The sequence below is a fragment of the Chiloscyllium plagiosum genome, unplaced genomic scaffold (genome assembly GCF_037043375.1).
Source record: "Chiloscyllium plagiosum isolate Xiang-an unplaced genomic scaffold, Cpla_swu_hap1 HiC_scaffold_45, whole genome shotgun sequence".
Classification (NCBI taxonomy): domain Eukaryota; kingdom Metazoa; phylum Chordata; class Chondrichthyes; order Orectolobiformes; family Hemiscylliidae; genus Chiloscyllium; species Chiloscyllium plagiosum.
In genome coordinates, this window is record NW_028270183.1 from 35,729,822 (window position 1) to 35,745,079 (window position 15,258).

Below are 15,258 nucleotides of genomic sequence, written 5' to 3' on the forward strand. Positions count from 1 at the left end.
CTACCCAGAACAGATTCCAATGATGCAAAAATATGAATCCTTCTCCTATACACCAGCTCCTCAGCCACGCATTCATCTGCTCTATCCTCCTATTTCTACCCTCACTATCTCGTAGCACTGGGAGTAATCTAGATGTTGCTACCCTTGAGGACCCCCTTTTTAAACTCCTGCCTAACTCTCTATATTCTCTCTTCAGAATCTCATCCTTTCCCTTCCTGTGTCGTTGATTCCAATGTGTACAATGATCTTCTGCTGGTCCTTCTCCCCTTTGAGAACATTCTGCACCCTCTCTGAGACATCAGTAATCCTGACACCAGAGGGCAACACCATTCTGATTTTTTGCTGCTGACCACAGAAACGTCTCTCTGTGCCTCTGACTAGAGAGTCACATAATGCAGCTGATCGCTTTGAACCCAATGTACCCCTCATTACATTAGAGCCTGTCTTGATACCAGAAACTTGGCTCTTCCTGCTACATTCCCCTGAGAATCCATCACCCTGTACGTTTTCCAAAACAGCTTACTTGTTTGAGATGGGGATAGCCACAGAAGACTCCTGCACTACCTGCCTACCTCTCTCACTTTTCCAGGAGTTAACCATTCGCCCAGTAGTCTGCATTCCTGTTACTCCTTCCAAAGTGAATCACCTCACACTTTTCTGCATTAAACTCCATTTGCCACCTCTCAGCCCTGCTCTGCAGCTTATCTAAGTCCCTCTGTAACCTCCAACATCCTTCCACACTGTCTACAACTATACTGACCTTAGTGACATCCGCAAATTTACTAACCCATCCTTCTATGCCCTCATCCAGGTCGTTTATAAAAATAACAAACAACAGTGGCCCCAAAACAGATCCTTGTATCAGCGGCTTTTTTCCCTTCCTATAACTGCCATCCATCACTGCCTCATTCCTCATTGCCTGTAACTGTCGCTCCAGCCGATCCATTTGATCTGTTGGATTCACAATCAACGGCATTTATTGCAAATATAATCCTCAGTAACACGTAAACACTTCCTAAACTCCCACATCCGACAAGGAGAGTATATCACTCTACTAAAGGCCATTTTTGCTTCTTCCAATCTACAGACTCAAAATAGCACTGCCTGATTCCTCAACATAACATTGCTCCAGGCTAACTTATTAATTATATGTTTATTGAGATTTGTCTCTGAAATCTTAAGTATTAAGAACCCATTATACTTGCTATTGTAGATTTATAGCAAGGTTATACTTAAAACTATTTACTTAACTGTTTCTCTGTTCAGGGACTTAAGTGAATACTTCAAGTAACAGTCGATCTCCTTAACCAGTGACAGATCAAAATTGAGAAAGAATCTCAGCCTGGGCAGGGGATGGAGTCAAATTGAGAGGAAAGGAAACTGGACAAGAGTGAAGAAAAGTGCAACAGATGAAAATAACGAAAATATTTGTTTAAAATGGTAACTTTTCTGCTCCAGAACAACCAACCCTGTTGGACGGCTCAGTGGTTAACACTGCTGCCTCACAGCGCCAGAGACACGGGTTCAATTCCTGCCTCAGGAGCTGTCTGTGTGGAGTTTGCACATTCTCCCCGTGTCTGTGTGGGTTTCCTCCGGGTGCTCCGGTTTCCTCCCACAATCCAAAAATGTGCAGGTTAGGTGAATTTGCCGTGCTAAATTGCCCGTGGTTTTAGGTGAAGGAGTAAATGTAGGGGAGTGGGTCTGGGTGGGTTGCTTTTCGGAGGGTTGGTGTGGACCTGTTGGGCCGAAGGGCCTGTTTCCACTCTGTAAGTAATCTAATCTAGTTAATATAGCAAAGTCAGTCATTCTTATTGGTACTTCCAGTGAGGAGGATCGTAAACTGGCAATGCTAATTCAGACAGTGCAGATCATCGAACATAGAACATTATTGCGCAATACAGGCCCTTCGGTCCTCGATATTGCACCGCCCTGTGAAACCAATCTGAAGCCCATCTACCCTGCACTATTCCATTATCATCCATATGCCTATCCAATGACCATTTAACTGCCCTTAAAGTTGGCAAGTCTTCAACTGTTGCAGGCAGTGCATTCCACGCCCCTACTACTCTCTGAGTATGGAAACTACCTCTGACATCTGTCCTATTTCTATCACCCTTCAGTTGGAAGGTATGTCCCCTCGTGCTAGCCAGCACTATCCACCCGATCTAACCCTCTGATTATCTTCTGTCTCAATTAAGTCACATCTCAGTTTTCTTCTCTCTAACGAAAACAGCCTCAAGTCCCTCAACGTTTCCTTATATGACCTTCCCTCCATACCAGGCAACATTCTCATGAATCTCCTCTCACCCTTTCCAAAGCTTCCACATCCTTCCTATGATGCGGTGACTAGAACTGTACACAATACTGACTCCCTCTACTAATAAAAGCTAATACACCTTATGCCTTCTTAACAGCCCTATCAACCTGGGTGGCGACTTTGAGAGATCTATGTACGTGGACACTGAGATCTCTCTGCTCATCTACATTACCAAAAATCTTACCATTCGCCCAGTAGTCTGCATTCCTGTTACTCCTCCCAAAGTGAATCACCTCACACTTTTTTGCATTAAACTCCGTTTGCCACCTCTCAGCCCTGCTCTGTAGCTTATCTAAGTCCCTCTGTAACCTCCAACATCCTTCCACACTGTCCACAACTATACTGACCTTAGTGACATCCGCAAATTTACTAACCCATCCTTCTATGCCCTCATCCAGGTCGTTTATAAAAATAACAAACAACAGTGGCCCCAAAACAGATCCTTGCAGTAGACCACTAGTAACTGAACTCTAGGATGAATATTTCCCATCGACCACTACCCTCTGTCTTCTTTCAGCTGGCCAATTTCTGATCCAAACCACCAAATCACCCTCAATCCCATGCTTTCGTATTTTGTTCCTACCATGAGGAACCTTATCAAATGCCTTACTGAAATCCATATGCAAATATCAATGGCTTTACCCTCATCCACCTGTTTGGTCACCTTCTTAAAGAACTCAATAAGGTTTCTGAGACACAACCTACCCTTCACAAAACCATGTTGATTATTCCTAATCAACGTATTCCTATCGAGATGATTATAAATCATCTTATAACCTTTTCCAACACTTTACCAACAACCAAATTAAGGTGGACTCGTCTATAATTACCAGGGTTGTCTCTACTCCCTTTCTTGAACAAGGGAACTACATTTGCTATCCTCCAGTCTTCTGGTCCTATTCCTGTAGACAATGATGACATAAAGATCAAAGCCAAAGGCTCGGCAATCTCCTCCCTAATTTCGCAGAGAATCCTCAGATAAATCCCAACCAGCCCAGGGGATTTATCTATTTTCACACTTTCCAGAATCTCTAACACCTCTTCCTTGTGAACATCAATCCTATCTAGTCTAGCAGCCTGTTTCTCAGTATTCTCCTCGACAACATTATATTTTTGCAATGTGAGCACTGATGAAAAATATTCATTTAACGCTTCTCCTATCTCCTCTGACACCAAGCACAATTTCCCATTATTGTCCTTGATTGGCCCTAATCTTACTCTGTTCATTCTGTTATATCTGTGTGGAGTTTGCACATTCTCCCCGTGTCTGCGTGGGTTTCCTCCGGCTGCTCTGATTTCCTCCTACAATCCAAAGATGTGCAGGTAAGTGAATTGGCCATGCTAAATTTCCCGTAGTGTACAGGAATGTATAGGTTAGGAGCCTTAGTCAGGGGTAAATGTAGAGTAAAAAATGTAGGTGAATGGGTCTGGGTGGGTTACTCTTCAGAGGGTCAGTGTGCACTTGTTGGTCTAAATGGCCTGTTTCCACACTGTAGGAATTCTGTGATTAAATATAAGTTATTGTGATCTTCACGTCTTCTGAGGTCAACAGGGGGAGGGAGAGAAGGGGCTTCCTGGAAGTTACCAGCCTCCTGTTAAGGATACTTTCGATTGTGTTTCCTTCCTGTTGTATGGTGCTGTTACTGTGCCAAAGGGGATAGATTCAAAACAGATCTCACAACTCACCAGACATCCATATTGCACTGTGAGCCATTAGCAGCAGCAGCAGTATTGTATTTAAACCTGTAACCTCACAGACACAGCATATCCACTACTCCACACTGCTGTAAAACCAGGACTCAAATTCCACCTTGGAAGAAAGGTCAGCGGACTCAAAACATGTATTTATGATTTGTACTAAACATGTGTAATTGTAATATAAGATTATCTTGTACTTATGCTTTGTATTTACTATATTTTCTATCCATAGATGATATCAGACTTGCTGAGTTTCTTCAGCCATTTCTGTTTTTGTTTGCTTCAGAGCCCCAGTATTTACAGTTGTTTTCTTATATCAGCCAGGGATCAACTGTGGTTCACTGAAGAGTGCTAGGTAGCATGCCAGATTCTGCACCAGACATACCTAGAAATGAGGTATCAATTTAGTGAAGTTATAAAATCATTTTCATGCCCAAAAGTATAAACAGCAAATGATAGAGCCAATAAAATTGCTGCAAACAACAGATCAGCTCTAAGCTCTGCTGTCCTATATGTATAGGTTTGGTCATGAGCGATTACATTTGAAATATGACGCTGGACAAGTATCACCACCTTCAGTGATGGGGGAGCCCAGCACATTAATGCAAAATATAAGACTGAAGCATTAGCAATAATCTTCAGCCAGAAGTGCAAAGTGGATGAACCATCCTCTAGATGTTCCTAATGTCACAAATGCCAGCTTTCAGCCAAGTCAATTCACTCCATATCATATCACAAAATGGCTGAAGGCACTGGATACTACAAAGAGTATAGGGTCTAACAGTATTTCAACAATAGTACTGAATATTCGTGCTCCAGAGCTTGCTGCACCCCTAGTTAGCCTGTTCCAGTGTAGCTAGAATACTGGCATTTACCCAACAATGTGGAAAATTACCCACTTATGTCCTGTGCAGAAAAGCAAGACAGATCCAAACCCAACCCATCCTTGTTTCATTAGTTAACTTACAATTTTCATCATGTGATTTTCAAATGCTATAAAACAGCAGTTACTCAACAATAACCTATTCACTGAGACACAGTTTGACCTTTACCATGGCTTCTCAGCTCCTGACTTCATTATAATCTTGACGCAAAGATGGAGAAAAAAAAGATGAGAGTGACTTGATAACAAAAGCAGCATTGGGACATCAAGAAGTCCAAGCAAAACTGGATTTAGGGGAAATCAGGGTGAAATTCTGCTGGTTGGAGTCATACCTGGCACATACAAACATGGTTATGGTTGTTAGAGTCAATCATCTCAGTTCCTGGACATCTTACAGGAGTTCCTCAGGGTAGTATCCTCAGCCCAACCATCTTTGTCTGCTTCATCAATGACTTTCCCTCCACTCTAAGGTCAAAAATGGTGTTTTTGCAGATGATTGCACAATGTTCAGCATCATTCACAACTCCTTAGATACTGAAGCAGTTCATATCCAAATGCAGCAAGAACTGTACTGTTTGTGTGAAGTTTGCACATTTTTCTTGTGTCTGCGTGGGTTTCCTCTGGGTGCTCTGGCTTCCTCCCACAATTCAAAGATGTGTAGATTAGGTGAATTGGACACGTTAAATTGCCCATAGTGTTCAGGGACGTGTAGGTCAGGTGCATTAGTAGTGGGGAAATGTAGAGTAATAGGCCTGGGTGGGATACTCTTTGGAGGGTCGGTGTGGCCTTGTTGGGTCAAATGGCCTGTTTCCACACTAAAGAATCTATGATTCTAGACCATAGGAGTAGGACATTGGCTAGGGATCCTGCAGCAAGTAGCTCACTTTCTGACTCGCCAAAGTCTGTCCAACAAATGTCCACTTATGTCTAAGACACAAGGCAAGAGTGTTATGAAATAACCCTCACTTGTCTGCATATGTCGCTCTCCACCTTGACACCATTTAGGACAAAGCAACCTGGCATCACAACCACCACCCTCAATATTTTCTCCCTCCATCACCAATGCTCAGTGACAGCATGTGTACCATCTACAAGATGCACTGCAGCAACTTGCCAAGGCTCATCCAACAGTACCTTTTCAAATTATAAGTCACAGGACGAAGTAGTCTGATCAACCCATCCATATCCCCTACCCTCTAAAAAGATGAGAGCAGCAGATAAGAGGAACATCACCTCCTGCAGGTCACACACCCTCCTGACTTAGAGTCATAGAGATGTACAGCATGGAAACAGACTCTTCAGTCCAACCTGTCCATGCCGACCAGATATCCTAACCCAATCTAGTCCCACCTGCCAGCACCTGGCCCATATCCCTCCAAACCCTTCCTATTCATATACCCATCCAAATGCTTCTTAAATGTTGCAATTGTACCAGCCTCCACCACATCCTCTGGCAGCTCATGCCATACACATACCACCCTCTACGTGAAAAAGTTGCCCCTTAGGTCTCTTTTATATCTTTCCCCTCTCACCCTAAACCTATACCCTCTAGTTCTGGACTCCCCGACCCCAGGGAAAAGACTTTGTCTATTTATCCTATCCATGCCCCTCATAATTTTGTAAACCTCTATAAGGTCACTCCTCAGCCTCCGACGCTCCAGGGGAAACGGCCCCAGCCTGTTCAGCCTCTCCCTGTAGCTCAGATCCTCCATCCCTGGCAACATCCTTGTAAACCTTTTCTGAACCCTTTCAAGTTTCACAACATCTTTCTGATAGGAAGGAGAACTTGAAAATATATCGCCATTTCCTTCACTGCTGCTAGGTCAAGATGCTGAAATTGTCTCTTTAATGGCACTGTGGGTCTATCTATAGCAAATAGACTGCAGTGATTCAAGAAGGCAGCTCACCATCATCTTCTCCAAGGCAATTAGAGATGGGCAATAAAACTGGCTGAGCCACCTATGCTCATGTGTATCAAATTAATTTATAAAACATCAGCATGTCTCTTATCCAAGAGTTCTGAAAGCTACAGCTGAGCCCTTAGAACACAGTGTGCAATCTAATTTTTAAAAATTATTAAATGTATTAAACAGCAACAAGATCAGGGAGGTTCATTGCAGCAGATTCATGAGAACCTCAGAGAAGACCATTTAACTTTACTGACAGCATAGAATGCACAAAATGATAGATACTTCCTTGATTCCCACATAATATTCCTCTTTGTCTTCCTTCTCCATCCCTTTCTCCATTCTCTCTCCATTTCCCTCCACCTGCTCCCCTTCTCTACTATGTCCTTGGGTTCCACTCCACATGTTTAAGAGAATCTCACTCAACAGCTGCCCAGCTAGCTTTCTGAAAATATCAAGTTCACATTGAGTAGAGCAAGAAGACAGGGACACTGGAGCGGGTAAGTGAGTGCCATCATCTGCTGAAGCAACTGAGTAGTTTGTTCCATGTGGGTGGAATTTAAATGAAAGGGGGTAGTGGTTACCTCAAAGGCTTTGCTGGGATGCTTTCTGAAGTATTTTTCCCATTTCAGTCACACAGATGTTCAACGAAATGAGGAAATCGCAATTGGAACTTAGCCTGATGCAGAATAGCAGTAAGTGTTGAATCCCAATAGGAAGAACACACCATATTCCAGGTTCCCTTTATTGTCTGGGTGAGAAGTGTTACTCTTGAATTTTCTCATTGCCACTGATTTCTTACCCTAAATCTATGACCCCTAGTTATATACCTTTCGACCAGAAGGCATAGGATCATAGCTTTGTGATTCAGTGTGCCGAGTTGTTATTGGGAATATCAAGTTAATGTTCCTATCAGCCATGTAAGATTCCTAAGAGGAACCTGGCTACATATATCTCCCAAGGTGATCTTTCACAAAACATAAGCTCACGGTTTTGCAGTAATTGTTGAATACTAAAATACATATATCTAAACCTCACAATTTCATCACAATACAGGGATGTAAAATATCTTGTTACCAATTCTCCCCTGAGGTGACTGCATGGAGCCCCAAAACAAGAAGAAATGGATTAAAGAAATACAGGAGTGGATGTTATGTTCTCAGGATAGAGAGTTACATAGGTGCTCTTTCTATTCTCAAGAAACTGTGCAGCTGCCTAATATGGAAATGCATCCTAACTTTCTTCAGATGAACAGATAAAATCAGAGGCTGATACAAAGAAGAAGATGGCCACAATGGGCACTGGAGACTTGCTTTAAAATGGCTCTTAAGAAATATCTCACAGAAGGAGATGCTGAGGGTTGAGGCAGTGTATCAGAGTGTGAAGCCTCGACTACTGAAAGCATGATCTGGTGGTAAACGGATTGATAGAGTGCTCAAAGTCAGGACCAGAGAGGTGGAGAGTTTGAGGGAGTCTGAAGGAGGTATGATGCATAGAAAATATATTAATACTGTTCTTCACATCCTAGTGGCTCAGATGTTCACTGAAATGAAAAACTCAAAGTCTGACTTCAAAATGGATCGCTCCCAGATGAAAAACAAAAGTAAGTTCTGGACTTGGCAAAGTAAGTTCAAAAAAACTATTTCTTCTGTAATTAAAACGGAAAAATTATCCTCTTATTTTCCTTTTATAACTGCTTTTAAAAACCCTCACAATTTCCTTCCATCTGATCTGATGACATGTTTTTATATTCTCTTCAACTTGTTACCTACTCACTATACCTCCCTTACTTGCCTGAATCATCTTTTGCCCGAACATTTATGTCTGCCATCTGAGTGTCCGCCTGGTTTTGACTTATCTGTTTGGGCATAGAATTTTAAACTTTGTAGTATCCCATCGTCTTATCCAAAACTTAACTGAAGGTTCCTTCCTGCCAATCTGTTTATAAATTGTTCTCTCCAGTTACTTTAAGTCATGCCCATTTATCTGTTTCTGATATTTCTAATTTTTCGTTATTCTGGTCTATTGAACCAATCATTCTAATGGTTCTCATCTCCCAATCTTTTCTGCTCTGTAAGAAAAATGTGCATAAATCATTTAGTATAATTCAAAAATGTTATGCTTTCCAACATCTTCTGTTACATATTTGCCAGATTTCACCACCCACAGAAACCAGTGTGCCGAACTCTAAATCAGAGGTTACAGTCGCCATTTCTTCCTCCATTCCAAATTGTTTTCTTTCCTCTTCTTGACCTTGGAATCATCTACTACAATATAGCCCCTTCAGTCCATTGAGTCTGTACAACCAAAAATACACTACGTTAGTACCACTTTCCCGCACTAGGCTTGAATATTATGAAACTTCAAATGCTCCTTCAAATAGCTTTTCAAAGGCTGTGAGGTTTCCCACCTCAATTACCCTCCCATGCAGTGCACTCTAGACCACCACCACTCTCTGAGTGAAATTTTGTTTAAAAACCTCTCTAAGCCTTTTACTTCAACATTATGCCTAGTTATTGAGCCTTCGATGAAGGAGAATAGCTGCTTTCTATCACCTTGTCCATGCCTCTCAGAATCTTCTACATCTCCATCAGGACCTCCCTCAACCTTTTCTGCTTCAAAGAAACAACCCAAGCTTATCCAGCCTCTTTTCATTAGCTGAAATACTCCCTTCTAGGCAATGTCCTGGTGTATCTCTACACTCCCTACAGTGCAATCATATCCTCCTTGTAGTGTGGTGACCAGAACTGCACACAGTACTCCAGCTGTTGCCGAACCAAAGTTCTGTATATCTCAAACATAACCTCCCTAACTGCTTCTTGTATCAATCTGCTCACACATCTCTCAATCCATCTTCTCAAGTTTTGTATTTGCATCTTCCTCCCAAGTAAAGACAGATGTGAAATACTCACTTACCAATGTCATCTTGCTTAAAACATAGATTGACCCCTTTGTCCCTCAGAAGCCCTATTCTTTCCCCGGCTCTTCTCTTGATTATGCTTGAAGAGTATCTTGGGATTCTCCTTAATCTTTCCAGCCAGCTTTTCCTCATATCTCCTCTGGCCTCCCCTACTTGCTTTTTTTGAGCTACCCCCTCCTCTTCCACTACTCCTCTAGGGCCTCTATTGTTTTGCTCCTTTTGCACTTGTTATACTTTTCTCTTTTCCTTTTTATCCAGCCCTGAATATTCTTAGACTTCCATGGTTCTCTGGATTTGTTGCTCACCCATTTCACCTTAAAGAGAACATGTTAGGCATATAATTCCCCCAGTGTATTTTTGAACACCTCCCACTGATTTTCTGTAGATTTATCATCAAGTATCTGTTTTCAGTGTCTACCTTGGCTAGCTTGCCTTATTTTAATAAAATCTGCCTTACCCTAATCCAAAAAACCTTTCTTTCCGGCCATCTTTCTTCTTTCCCAAAACAAACTTAACATGTACAGTGCCATAGTTGCAATCACTAAAATGCTTCCCCACTGTCATCTCGATTACCTGTCTAGTTTCATTACCCAGAATTAGCTTCAGTAGTGTACATTCCTTGTAGAACCATTTACAAATTAATATAAAATGCTTTCCTGTATACATTTGAAGAACATAACCTTATTCATTCTTTTCAATGAATCTTCAGGCTCCCCCCATACACTCACCCCACCCTGAGATTTGTAATACCCTTAAAATACACCCCCAACACCAGCAAAGTGCATTGAATCCCATCTATTTGTGCAGAAGATTTATACATTCCAATCTTTCTCCTCCCATATTGTTTTCTCCTGCTATTCCTCCAGACACTGATATGCTTAGATCTTAATTTTTGGCCAGCACGACAGCTCATTGGTTAGCACTGCTGCCCTCACAGCACCAGGGTCCCAGGTTCGATTCCAGCCTTGGGTGACTGTCTGTGTGGAGTTTGCACATTCTCCCCGTGTCTGCATGGGTTTCCTCCGGGTGCTCCGGTTTCCTCCCACAGTCCAAAGGTGTGCAGGTCAGGTGAATTGGCCATGCTAAATTGCCCATAGCAATAGGTGCATTAGTCAAAGGGCAGTGGATCTGGGTAGGTTATTCTTCGGAGGGTTGGTGTGGACTGGTTGGGCTGAAGGGCCTGTTTCCACACTGTAGGGTATCTAATCTAATCTAATAGCATAGAAGTAAGCCATTTGGCCCATTGTGTCCGTGCCTAACAACAATCATCTGACTACACATCCTATTTTCCAGCTTCTGGCCCATAGCCTTGGAGGCTATGGCAACACAAGTGAATATCTAAGTAATGCTCCAATGTTGCTAGGATTTCTGACTCATCCACTCTTTCAAGTCGTGATTTCCAGACTCCCAACACCTTCTGAGTGAAAATATTTCTCCCCAACCCTTTACTTAATCTTCTGCCTTTTAACTTAAATCTATGCTGCCTGGTTAATGTTGCCTCAACTAATGGAAAAAGAACCTTTCTATCCACCCTGTCTGTTACCTTCATAATCTGATGCACCTCTAGCAGGATCCCTCTCAACCACTACTCCTGCAAGGAAAACAGCCAATTACATAGAAAATAGAAGCAGGAATAGGACATTCAGCCCTTCAGGCTTCTTCCATTATTCAGTATAATCATGGTCATCCAATTTAGTACTCAGTTCCTGTTTTCTCCTCATACTGTTTGATCCCTTTAGCCTTAAAAACAATATCTAACAATAACACTCAACGGTTTGGTCCTAAACGGCCCATGGTGCATCATTAACCTGTGACCCCTGTGTCTGAACTCCCTGGTCATCAGGAGCATACTGTTTAGTCTCGATAGAATTTTATAGATTTCTATGAGTTCACCCCTCATTCTTCTAAATGTTAGGGAATATAGATCTCACCTATCCAGTTTTTCTTCATACATCAGAATCAGTCTGGTGAACTCTCTCCAGAGTCAGAACATCCTTCAGATTAGGAAATCAGAACTGCACACAATACTGCAGTGGTCTCAGTATGGCCCTGTACAATTGTAGCAAGAAATCCCTGTTCCATGCTTGAATCCTCTCGCTATTAAGACCAACACACCACTTGCTTTCTTCACTTAATGTTGTACACCCCTAGGCTTAACAAACTTTTCTTGACAGTTCAGATTCTCTAGTCCAGGCGATATTCTGGCAAATCACCTCTGCATCCTGTCTAGTCTTCCTTATAATGTGGCAATCAGCACACAGCACTATTTTTGACTCAACGTTTTATGCAGTTCCAGGATAATCTCCCTGTTCTTGTATTCTGTGCCTCAGCTAATAAATCCCATATTTCTTCTTACCACCTTATCTACTTACCTCCTGTTTCATTTGGGCATCTGTGGATATGCACATCAAGGTCCCTCTGATCTTCAGTACATTCCAGAGTCCTACCATTCATTGTGTGATCCCTTACCTTGTTAGCTTTTCCCAAGTGCATTACCTCAGAGTTTTCTGGGTTGAATTCCATTTGTCACCATTCTGCTCTTCTGACCAGCAGTGGCATGTGTATATTCTCCAGCAGTTTACAACTATCCTCCCTTACTATTTACTGCTCAATCAATTTTCACATCATTCCTGAACCTCTTGATTACCCAATTCCCCCACTCAATCAAGTTCAGCAAGGGTCCCAGCACTAAGCTCTGTGCAATCCTACTTAAAACAGACTTCCATTTATAGAAACATCCCTTACCATCATACTCTATTTCCTGCCTCTGCAAATTTTGAATCCCATGTGCCACTTTGCCTTGTATCCCATTCACTCTTACTTTCTTGACCAGTTTCCGTGAGAGATCTTATCAGAAGCCTTGCTAATTTCCATGTAGATTACTTCAAATGCATTACATACAGCAACATCTCTGATTACGTCCTCAAAGAATTCAGTCAAATTTGTCCATCAAACCTTCCCTTAACAAATCCATACTTTCTCTGTTCAATCAGTATCTCTCGTTCTGAACATATATTTTGTCTTTTGGAATTATTTTTTATAACTCTCCCACTACTGAGGTTAGACTGATGGTCCTATAATACCTTTGTCTATTCCTTCCACCTTTTTAGTTATAGTTCAGCTATAACAGTTCTCCAGTTCTCAAGCACCTCACCCCCAATGACCAGAGAAGATTTAAAATTTATTGCCAGGACCCCTAATACTTCTTCCTTGCGTATCACAACAGCCTAGGATAAATCTAATTTAGACCTAATTCACAAATGTTTCTTTCAAAATATATATCTGTTGAAATGCACTCTTGCAATATACAATTGTCCTGCATACACTTCCCCTATGTACAACTTCTCCATTTTTTTCACACAGAACCCACTGATATTTACTCCTGTCTGTGTATACATACCTAATATGTGTCTTCACTTCAGTACAAAAGGTGAAATGTCAAATACATCAAACAATTTTGATTTAGATGTGGTAAATTTGAATAGTTATGCCTCCAAATCTGTATTGAACACAGAGATTAGTAGGGAAGATGGTTTCTCTGGGGATCAGAACAAAATCTTTATTTCCATTTCAGTTACCCAGATGTTCAGTGAAATAAACAACTCCCAGACTGACATCAAGACCGAACTGTCACGAATGAAGGATGACAGTAAGTGTGACAATAAAACAAGTATTTGCATCTCCAACAAATTATCTGTACCACTGTCCCAGTCGAGTGAGCTCCCCAGATTGTCAACCTGAGATAGTCTGATGTTCTTTCTCACCGAGTGTCAAAAAGAGATTCCAAGCTTTTCCCGACAATGAGGTACCCAGAGTGTAAGTAATGTTATTGCGAAGCAGCAACATCAGCAGTGCCGCAGCTGCTAGACTGAGCTGTACTGCAAGACAGCTTTTCAAAGCCCTGCACTAATTAGGAGCAAAAGAATGTAGTAGATGGATTCCTCTGTTGTTTCTTGGCGATTGGAAATCGCCAAAGAGGTAAAGCTGGAATTATGTATATTGCTCACAACAGTTGAACAACGCATTGGAGTTAACACAGCTTATGTGAAAATGTAGAAACTGAGAAGGTTTACTGAATGGGAAGAAACTACTTCACCTATGTGTATGCGTCTGCTGAAAGACAAGCCACCCACTCTCCCCCAACTTTCTAACTTTGACCTTTGGCCTGGCTGTTAACTATTGTTCAGTAATATTGGGTGCAATCTCTGTGGCAATTCCTCTACCAATTAGAATCCACATACCAACCAATCAGCACTCTCCTTTTCTGCAGTATAAATGTCAGTTTTCCTCTTGGAATTGGTACTTCTTATGAATTGTCCTGTTGAGTGTAAGATGAAAAGTTGTAGCACAATGTCTTTTTCAGCAATACTCATTACAGTAATACTTATTCGCCATGTACACAACCAAACTGTACAGTACAGGCAATTCTGATCAAAATGTTGGCACAGTCGCTCAGTGGTCAACACTGCTGCCTCACAGCACCATGGATCTGGATTCATTTCCACCCTTGGACAATTGTATCTGGGGTTTGCACATTCTCCCGTGTCTGCATGGGTTTTCTCCAAGTGCTTGGTTACTTCTCAGTCCAAAGATATGTACGTTAGGTGGATTGCCATGCTAAATTGCTCTGAATGCCCACAGATGTGCAGGTTAGGTGGGTTAGCCATGGGCTGGGTCTGGGTGGGATGTTCTTCAGAGAGTCTGTGTAGAGTCGATGGGCCGAATGGTCTGCTTCCACACTGGGGATCCTATGATTCATCAGGAGAATGTGTTGACTATTCAGAGTCACTTTCTCTGGTTTAAACATAACCAAAGCCTTGCAGTAAACTATTAGTCATCATATAACTGCATCCCCAGCAGCAGCTACTTATTAACTTGCAACCAATGTGGGAGAATTTATTGCTCTTGTATAAAGAGTGGGTGAGGTGTGGAGCTGGAAAAAAGCACAGCAGGTCAAGCAGCATCAGAGAAGGGGAGTAAATGTTTCAGGTCAGAACCTTTCATCAGGAAGGTTGTCCTCTGATGCTGCTTGACCTGCTGTGTATTTTCCAGCTCCACTCTTTATCCACTCTGACTCTCCAGGATCTGCAACCCACATTATCTCCAAGTTGCTGAAAACCTTACTGCGAAGCCTCTACCAAGGATACTAACGTTGAAGAATTTGCTCCTGGATGAGTCAAATTAATCGCCACCAGGTCTGCCATCAATGAGCACAACTTTCCTAAAGTCTTCATCCATGAAGAAATGCCAAGAGGCTATATTACCCATGGAAAATCCTTGCCAAGAGTCCACTTTCCATCCAGCCAGCATGCACTTCTCATGCAACATAAAATTGTTACTCCTTTTTCATTGGTATTCTTGCAAATTGTCCTGATGAGTATGGGATGAGAAGCTTTGAAAAAGTATTTTTTAACTGTAATATTCCGATTCTGTACTACTAAATGACGATTATTAAACAACAGTGCTCCAAAATCTTAATGTTTGGACTATGTTGATGGAGTAACTGTGTTGATGTTTGCACTAGTAACCAAAG

The 15,258-nt window shown here is 41.9% G+C and overlaps 1 protein-coding gene across 1 annotated transcript in view; it reads left to right on the plus strand.

Moving 5' to 3' along the window:
- LOC148136470 (uncharacterized) overlaps positions 1 to 15,258 on the plus strand; it is a 132,628-nt gene that overhangs the window by 9,827 nt on the left and 107,543 nt on the right. The window contains exons 3-5 of the mRNA XM_087983274.1: positions 7,438 to 7,500; positions 8,334 to 8,408; positions 13,300 to 13,374. Coding sequence (XP_087839400.1) covers positions 7,438 to 7,500; positions 8,334 to 8,408; positions 13,300 to 13,374 — 213 coding nt within the window. The remainder of the gene's footprint in view (positions 1 to 7,437; positions 7,501 to 8,333; positions 8,409 to 13,299; positions 13,375 to 15,258) is intronic.